The 9,562-nt window shown below is 46.7% G+C and overlaps 1 protein-coding gene across 1 annotated transcript; it reads left to right on the top strand.

The window, feature by feature from the left end:
• Positions 1–1,373: 1,373 nt before the first annotated feature.
• BJ212DRAFT_1307101 (uncharacterized protein) lies at positions 1,374–1,879 on the top strand (the record flags this gene model as incomplete). Its single annotated transcript, XM_041333840.1, has 3 exons — positions 1,374–1,646; positions 1,783–1,794; positions 1,832–1,879. The coding sequence occupies 3 exons, from the start codon at positions 1,374–1,376 to the stop codon at positions 1,877–1,879; spliced, it is 333 nt and encodes a 110-aa protein (XP_041185007.1).
• Positions 1,880–9,562: the final 7,683 nt, after the last annotated feature.

The following is a 9,562-nucleotide window of genomic DNA, read 5'->3' as shown; positions in this document are numbered from 1 at the left end:
CGGAATAATTGATCAACGAACTTGTTGAAGGAAACTGGTGTTCTACTGATCGAGTCGCATCTGGGTTCTGAACAGCATCCGGCGGCAAGGCCAAAACAGGATGTAAGTCGGCCTTTCTATTTTCTTCCGAAGCGCTTTACCACAACAATCAATGGCGATTGAACTATTCTCCTTTCCTACAGAGTTGATATGGCACATCCTACTAATTCTTACTCCAAAGGATATTTGTCGCTGTGCAATAGTCGGTTGTTCCATGTTGCTTCTCAGACGAACTTACTTCTAGTTTCAATGTCAGACCTGCAAGGCCTTCTGGAACGTGATCCAGAATTCTGTACACATTCAATACAAGCTTGAGCTTTATACTCAGGGCTTCACTGAGACCGCTACCCTGGACTCGATCGGTGTCTCCAGAAAGATGTCCTTGCTCAAGAAATCGGCATCTTTGTGGCGGTCTGGCTTGCATTTGAACACCGTCTTCGAAGAACAAGTGATGATTTCTCCCCTCCCCGTACATTATTCACTACCATTGTCATTGTCCAGCATGAAGTGCTGGTCTTTTATGGATGTCGGCACATGGCAATCTCTTCATTAGGGACTATAACACAAATACCAACCTTTCTCGAACATGGGCCTTACATAGCTTATCCTCTCAGCGCCAACCGGAAAATCTTACTATCGACCCTCTGCAAGACCTTGTGGTCACAGTCTCCTCGCCTGATGTTGTAACCGTGACCGACGCCGAACAAGATCACCGTGCCTTTTGGGTGGAGTGTTGGTCAGCTTCATCCCACCGTCCCCATCCGGACTCTGTCTGCGCTTCCTTAGAGTGCAAACATACTTTTGATGTCCCTGGCGGGTACTATGTTCATTTTATTGGAGAGCCTGCAATCTGCGGTGATCATATATTTGTCTACTATGACATACAGCACCGTGGTACAATTGCTGTGTCGTTCATCAAAGTCATTGATTGGAGGAGGGGACATGTAAAGAGTGTGAGTGCATTTATTCTTGAGAATTCTGCCGCTTAGTATAGGCAGCATCTTTTACTAGACCATCAAGATTTCCACCATAAATTCTACGTAGTCGACCAACGGACGATTGTTGTCATCAGGCTCGAGCCGTCTAACTGTGTACACACTACAGGAATTCGACGGGTCGTTGCGGCCGAGACTCACATATCTCCTTCCGAAGTGTTACCATTCATCCTTTATATATGTTCGTGCCGGTCCATCGTTCAGCAGCACAGCCGCTCGCACAGATCTTACGCCCGGCTATGTGCCCTCTCTGGAGTCACAATCATTGTCTTAGAGCTCCTCTCATACCCGCGCACGACGTCTGTCTTTCTAGGCATTGATACGGTGATTTTCCCGGGAATGGCCCTGCAATCAGAGACGCATGTCGAGATTCCCTGGTCCGACTGGGGACCCCAGCATACGTGCTGCTTTCCGCATGAGCGCAGCCACAAAATCAGCGTGTTCGGTAGCAGAATGGCATATACCCCTGAAGCTGGACAAAGACTGGAAAAACTCTCCCCTCAGGATCACTTCTACGTCCATATCTGGGACTTCAATAAACGAGCGATTGCTCGTTTGGAGAATTTCTACAATCCCGACTCACCAGGCCTACTCATTCGTAAACCTGGTAGGGTAACTCAGTCGTGCTTTGATGAAGAAATCATCTCGAATCACCCTTACACTGCTACCGTCTGCCGTACTCGATTTTTGATGGGTGGCTTGCTCAAATTATTCTTAGAACAGGATCGACTTATCTTGACCTCGGTAGGTTTTCTTAGTTGTGAGCACAACGATGGTTTAATGTGACCATACTACAGCGGACTGGTACTGGTACAGTCGATATTCAAGTCGTCTCCCCTGTATAGGTGAAGGTTGGAATTAATTTCAGTGGTGCAGGATGAACAACAAGTCACCGCGCCTCATGTCACCAGTCTTGTGTAAATTAACATCACCGTCGAATCAGACTGTTTGTATTTCCATCAGTGGCGCACTGCTGTTCAGTTTCTCCTGATCCATTGAACTTGGTAGGCGGGAGACGACCCATTAGATCGAGTAGGTTTTGCCCTATGCTTTACTCTGCGGACGGGCGGATTCGCCTGCACGGAAAATTTGTTATACGAAATTGAAAGTAGTCGTGGACGCATCCGGCAGTCTAGAACGTCTCAGACACTTACGAAATGGAAAAAGCCCTGCCCTGAATCTTCTTGCCGTCTAAGACCTATCACTACCGATGTAACTGAGCTAGTAATATGTGACATCCTTCTCCAAGGGACATTTGTCGTTGCACAATAGTCAGCCGTTTCCCCATTATTCCATGTTTCCTCCCATGGAGTCCTAGGTGGAATGCGGCGTGGAATCCTGTAGATGTCCTTCAGCCAGGGCTTCACCGAGACCACTAACCTGGACTCGTTTTCAAAAAGACTCAAGAAAGAAAGAAATTGACATCGTTGTGACGGCCTGCCTTTCATTTAAACACTGCTTTTGATGAAGCAGTTGTTGATGTCACCTGTGAGCCTGCGTTCGGGTCAGATTTCGTGCCATGGCAGCAGTACGTGAAGTGTGGGCTTTGACGGGTAGAGGACCAGATTGGTCTCTTCAATATTCGGGACTGTAACACAATACCAATCTTTCCCGGACGAGGCCCAGACGCAGCTAGCTGCTATGGTTCTAATGATCTCACTATCGACCCTCTGCCGCAGGATCCCCTAGTCATGGCGGTCGTTGTCTTCTCGCGTGATAATGTTGTCGCTGTGGCTGACGCCGAACAATATCACAATGTCTTTTGGGTGGAGTGTCAGTCAGCTTTGCCCTGCCTTGGAGTGCACCTGGCTCGTACCACGTTCGTTTTGTGAACAGACCATGTAATATGTGGTAATCGTATATTTGTTTACGATTACATAGGAGACATGGATGTTGTTCCTGTGTCTAGGGCCTTCAAAGTGATTGTTTAGAGGAAGGGATATGCGAAAAGTGTGAGTGCCTCTATTCTTGAGAAGTGTCCCGCTTAGCACAAACCCTTTATGTCTACCAGGCACCGACGGGGCTGAGGAACCTCTTCATCTAGTTAGCGAACGGACCATTATTATAACTGACTCGCAAGGCCGAATAACCTTGTTCACATTAGAAGGCATCGATGCGCAGCCTCAGCGTCCTTCTACATCCATATCTAGGATTTCAACACGAGAATTATAGTTCGTTCGGACATATCCACGATCCCGACTCACCAGACCTCCCCATTCTCAAACCTGGTGTGGTAGCTCGTGTTTCGATGGAGAAATCATCTCTGATCATCCTTACACTGCTAGTGTCCGACAGATGCCTTTGCTGGCGAATTGCCCCCAGTTATTCTTGGAACAGGATCGGTTTATTTTATCTTGGGTAGGTGTTCTCAGTTTTGCATACTGCGATAATTTGAGGCCAAACTGTAGGTACGACTTAACAGGAGTGATATTTAGCTCGTTTACCCTGCGCAGATGAAGGTCGTGTCAGAACCACAGACTAGAATAAATTTCAGCGTTCTATGATAAACAGCAAGTTACAATATCTCATGCCCTGGTCTTGTGTAAATTGATCCTTACAGTTGTATATTTGCATTATCCTCGACCTTGGTTGGTGGGAGATGTCCATCAGATCGAATTTTGTTGAGTCAATCGGATCTGACGCCTCTTTCATATCTTATGCGGTGGTCGGATGCGTTTGGAACGAAGGATAGATATGCAATTTTGAAAGGAACTGCGTATCCCGTCTCGTCGAGCAATAGTGAACAGCATCCGTAGGCCAAAACAGGAAGTCAGATCTTACTCTCAACTTGAAAGGTCCACTGTAAAAGTATTTTCTTCTTCTCAGACCATCAAGATGGCGGTCGAATTTTTCTCCCTTCCTGCAGAGTTAATATGCCACATCCTATTATTCCTTGCTCCAAAGGATATCAGTCACTGTGCAATGGTCGGTTATTTTCCGCTGTTCTATATAGCTTCCTAGACTAATTTACTTGTGTGTTCAACACCAGACCTGCAAAACCTTTTGGAATGTGGCCCAGAATTCTGTAGACATTCAATACAAGCTTGAGCTTTACGCTCAGGGCCTCACTGAGACCGCTACTCTGGACTCGATCAGTCTTTCCAGAAAGATGTCCTTACTCGAGAAATTGACATCATTGTGGCGGTCCGAGTTTCATTTGAACACCGTCTTTGATGAGGCAGTGGTTGCTGCTGCCATCGACGGACTTCCCCCATGGCTGCAATATTCATCATGGACACAATCCGTGAAGTGTGGCCTGTGGTGGATGTCGACACATGGCGGCCTCTTCATTCGAGACTAACGGAATTCCCAACCTTTCCCGGACATGGCTCAAACACAGCCTATTGTCTCCGGACCAGCCGCCGATTCGTCTTACTGTTGACCCTCTGCAGGATCTCGTGGTCTTAGTTTTCTCGACTGTTTTTGTCGATGTGGCCGACACCGAAGAAGATCACCATGTCTTTTGGGTGGAGTTTCGGTTAGCTTCATCCCAGAATCCCCATCCGCATTCTGTTTGCATTTCCTTGGAGTGCACGCATACTTTTGATGCACCTGGTTTGTATCATGTCTTTGTGACAGCGCCTTCGATCTGTGGTGATCGTATATTTATCTACTATTACTTGAAAAACATGGAGAACATGACTGTCTCCACCACCTTCATACAAATAATTGATTGGAGGAAGGGATATGCAAAGAGGGTAAGTGCCTCTCTTCTTTCCAAACTCCGTCGCTTAGCATAAGCAGTGTCTTTTACTAGGCGGACTAGATAATCTGCAACAAGTCCACGCAGTCAACCAAAGGACGATTGTTGACTTTGGCTTGAACTCTTTAACCGTGTACACATTACAGGAACTGGATGGGTCACTGCATCCCCGGCTCACGTATCTCCTTCCGAAGTGTCGTCAATCAGACATGCGATTCACGGTTGTTCATGCCAGCCCATCGTTCTGTGGTACAGCTGCTTGCACAGATCTTATGCCCGGCCATGTGCCCTCTCCAGAATCACAAATCTTGGTTTTAGAGTTTCTTTCAGGCCCACAATGGCGCCCACTGTCTGTCATTCTAGTCATTGACATGATCATCTTTTCTGGAATGGCTTTGCAGTCGGAGACGCATGTCCAAATTCCGTGGTCGGAATGGGGACCCCAGCACACGTGTTGCTTTCCGCACGACCGAACCCACCAAATTAGTGTGTTCGGTAGCAAAATAGCCTATGTCCTCCCTCAAGATCATACCCCTGAACCTGGACAAAGACTAGAAGAACTTCCCGACGAGGGTCACTTCTACATCCACATCTGGGATTTTAATACGCGACTCATTACTCGTTCAAAACATATCTACAATCCTGACTCATCAGACCTCCCCATTCGCAAACCTGGTGTGGTAACCCAGTCGTGCTTTGATGAAGAAATCATCTCGAATCATCCTTACACTGCTATTGCCTACCGTACACCTTTTCCAACGAATGGCTTCCGCAAGTTGTTTTTGGAACAGGATCGTCTAACTTTAATATGGGTATGTGTTCTTATTTTTTTGAACCCAACGATGATTTAATTCGGCCAAACTGCAGTCACGAATTGGCGCGGTTGATATTCAGGTCGTCTCCCCTGCACAGACCGAGGTTGGGTCTGTAAATGTATTTGTAGACGAATTATGAAATGCCATGGATCTTCAATGTCTCGAATAGACACCAATTACTTCCATGATGTCCTTCATTCTGCTGTGCAATTGACTGACAGATGTCTAGTGGTTGTAGTATGGCCATTCACACCCCATACAATACAGCCAGTGCCAGTCTGAGCGACCTCCATCGGCTGCAAACGTCACGGTAGGAATTGATCTAGGTAGCAAGCCCCAGAACGCACCCGAAAGTTCATGCCATCAGTCAGAGCACGCCTCCCCTCACACCCAACCTGGCATGTCACATCCCCACACCCTTGCAAAGGTACCTTGTCAAAGCATGCTGAGCATTCTGTCGCCGAGAGCGCTTTCACGACGTATATTTATCTGACGATATCATGCTAATCAGTATCGAAACCAGTCTGCGATGGCCATACATGCAGAAGTAATAACCGCCGATCCATCAAATAGAGTCGTAAGTTCACAAAGCATCGGACTGTTCTTCTATCACCATAGTTTAAAGTCCACTTCGCAACGCCAAATAGCTCAATAAGTAACCAGCACTAAATTTTGAATCAAGAAAAAACCTGTCCCCCCTGCAGAGCACTAGACTACCGTTAACTTCATCGACCATGCTACACACCACTGCCAGTTGATATATGCACACGCTCCTGGAAAGCGATCGAGTTCATGCCGGCTGTTGTGTCGGAGCCGACTACGAGCTTAACGTGATATTCTCGAACGCTAAGGATCAGGCGTGGTCCTAACACAAATAACTGCGAGACTGTGAAAATTTTTAGAAACCCAGCATAAATCTGAGTTTTTAAGGAAGATTGATCCTATAGAAATGATGAACCGTAGTCTCATGCAGAAGTAAGTGTAAGATTGACATACCGCTGAGATTGTTGGAGACACATAACCAATCTCAAAGCAAGAAGCCGCAACAGAGCTAGCATGTCCGATGCTTCAGCGGAAAAAGGTAACCATGTTCACGATATGAGCTCACCTCGCAAAGTAAAGCACGTGAGATTTCATCAACACCAAGAAACAGTCCCCGATCACCCTTCCTGCCGAATGTTGTCGCAGTTCACGGAAGTGTTTTAAAGCAATCCAGACTGCAAGACACAGTGCGAGGACTTCCCAAGCAGTGTAAAGTATCCAAGTAATGATACCCAGAAGCAGGGTATCTCCCGCATAGGCAATCGTGCATTGATGGGTGCCGGAAAGAATGAGTTCCTCTGGTATTCAAAAATAAGCTCCATGCACTGTTTTCATCCGCAATTAGGCATACCCCCTGAAGTGTGTCTCGTGTACATTGCAGCGACTACTCCAGTGTAAATATTGTCAGCCAGGAAGGTGATCACAAGAAATATTAGCATCTTTCTGGATCGTTGGTACATGGCATGTAACCGAGTGATCATGATGACTTGCAAGATGTTTCAGTCAAGTCAATATCACTGAGCCTTGCAATCGAAAAGCTCACCCCCCAGCATTGGAAATACAACAACATTCGTCCAATTCAGTACGTCGTACAGAATCCAGCCTAACGAATCCAATTAGTGATTGACCTCGGGTGAATCACACTCCAAACAGACTCACATCTGTGGCGGTTATTATAGTGAACCGTGAAGCTGGTCATGAATCACACTTACCCCTACAGGGCGCCGCGGTTCATTTGAGGGGAATAGCATGTATCGGTAGAAAAGACTCACTGCATCTGTCACCGAGATCGTCGGAACACTGACTGTATGCCGCCGGTCAGAAGAAACAAACACGATGAGTTCGAAGAGACAGACACAGAATCTGGACGCTGATCGTAAGGGATGGTTCGTTAGTATAACGACAGTGCTGAGCCTTCCGAACATACACGGCATATAATATTCCAAGATAGCGTGCCTAGGACATTTTCAAGTCAGTACAACTTTCCAATCACACTACTAGCACGTACACTGAGATACAGAACGGTCATAAGGGACCAGCGTTGCCTCTGTTGCAAATCAATGTTGTTCCTCTGAAACGAGATGCTGCTCACCCATATCAGTTCGACCTATAAAATCATTCTTAGCGAGATGGTTGCTCGGGTCATTGCATCAATATACCTCTTGTCCGAGTGTAAGTGCTGGAAGTACTTGTAGAATAGTATCAGCAGTGTTATAATATCATCATGCTCACCCCAATCATACGTCACACCAGCAGAGGCAGCAACTGCAAAACCGCAGTCAAGGTTAAATCGAGACATTAGCGTCAACATCCGACTGCTCTCCAGTGTCTTCACGAACCTACAAAATAGCTGGAAACACGATATGAGTCGATGTACGGCCACCAACTGGGGTTGTCTGACACTAGTGTCATACTGTTAGAAGAAATTAGAAGATGGATGCGAGGGAGCGGCGAATTTGATGAACATATAACGATGGCGTTGGTGCTAGATATAAGTAACACCAGCGCTTATAACTCAGTGTCAATCAAAGTACTAGTAAATGAATGTTAGTGGAACTGAAAAACAGGCACACGCGCGGAATGTTTGAGAACGATCGAAGAGCTGTCCATGATCAATTGATTTTAACACCATCTCTAGAATACGAACATAAATGACAGGGCACGAGAAAAGCAGACCCCGGCCCGGACGTTACCCCTATAATTAAGACCATAGGAGGCCTTACATTTAAGCGAAGCTGCACAGCTCGTGTCATAAAATGATGGAACGTACGCAGTAAGGGTAGTGCCACTCTGATGAAAACACACGCTGCACTACATCCATCGTGCCATCGATAAATCGTGGAAGGTGTGGACCAAATAATTTGCACTGTTTGCGGTGTAGGGCTGTGGTTAGTCGAAACAAGATATGCGAGTATGTACAAGATCGGCGTCGACCACTGATCTGCAAAGCCTTATAGTTATCCGTGGCCAAATGATCTGCTGCGTTCTCAAGGAGTGAATCAAGAATTTAGTGTCAGATTGCAAACAGACGCCCGATGATTAGTGGCTAATAGCTATTGCTCCTTACCCCAAAGAACCAATGAGCAATATTTATCTGTTGGAGCGGTGTATCCGCGACTGTGTGCCTAGAAATTAGCACCACTGTCACAGCGGTCTGGCATGCATTTGAACACTATTTTTGAAGCGGCAGTGGTTGCAGCTGCAATGCAGTGTTGATGGAACGCAATACCGTGGGAATGCTGTGAAATGCGGATGAACAATAGGGACAAATTTCAACCCAGCATAAACCCCGAGCTTGTTCTCTTACGAGTCACTACCGGCCTGTCTTGCTCTCGATCCCCTGCAGGATCTTTTGGTCGTTATCTGGGTGGAGTATCGGTCAGCTTTATTTCAGTGTCCCCACCTCGACTGTCTGCGGTGATCGTACATTTCTTAGAGGAAAGAGATGTCATAGCTGTGACCAACCCTTTCATACAAGTGATTGAATTGGAGAAAGGGATATGCGATTGGTGTAAGTCCCTCTGTTCTTGAGAACTCTGCTGCTTCATGTTAACCAGCGTCGAATCACCTATCACCTTCCTGAGGGCCATTTCTATGGCTGGTTATCCATTGCTGTTCATCCTGGCCCATCGTTCCATGGCTCAGGCGCAGCGGCTCACGCAGATCTTATGTCCGGCCACGTGCCCTCTCTGGAGTCACAAATCACGGTTTAGCTTTCCTTTAGTAAATCATCTACCATTCTAATCATTGGCATGGTCATCTTCTCAGGGACGGGATTGCGCTTAGAGACGCCTGCTGATATTCCCTGGTCGGACTGGGTACCTTAGCATACGTGCTGCTTTCTGCATAACCCAACCTATCGAATCAGTGTGTTCGGTAGTAAAATGGCCTATACCCTCGCTCAAAGGTCATATCCCTGAATTTGGAAACATTCTCTGCTGAGCTCCTTCGATATCCATCACTGGGAC

This window comes from Suillus subaureus (genome assembly GCF_016647635.1).
Source record: "Suillus subaureus strain MN1 chromosome Unknown BJ212scaffold_436, whole genome shotgun sequence".
NCBI lineage: Eukaryota > Fungi > Basidiomycota > Agaricomycetes > Boletales > Suillaceae > Suillus > Suillus subaureus.
This window is presented reverse-complemented; position numbering and strand designations above follow the sequence as displayed.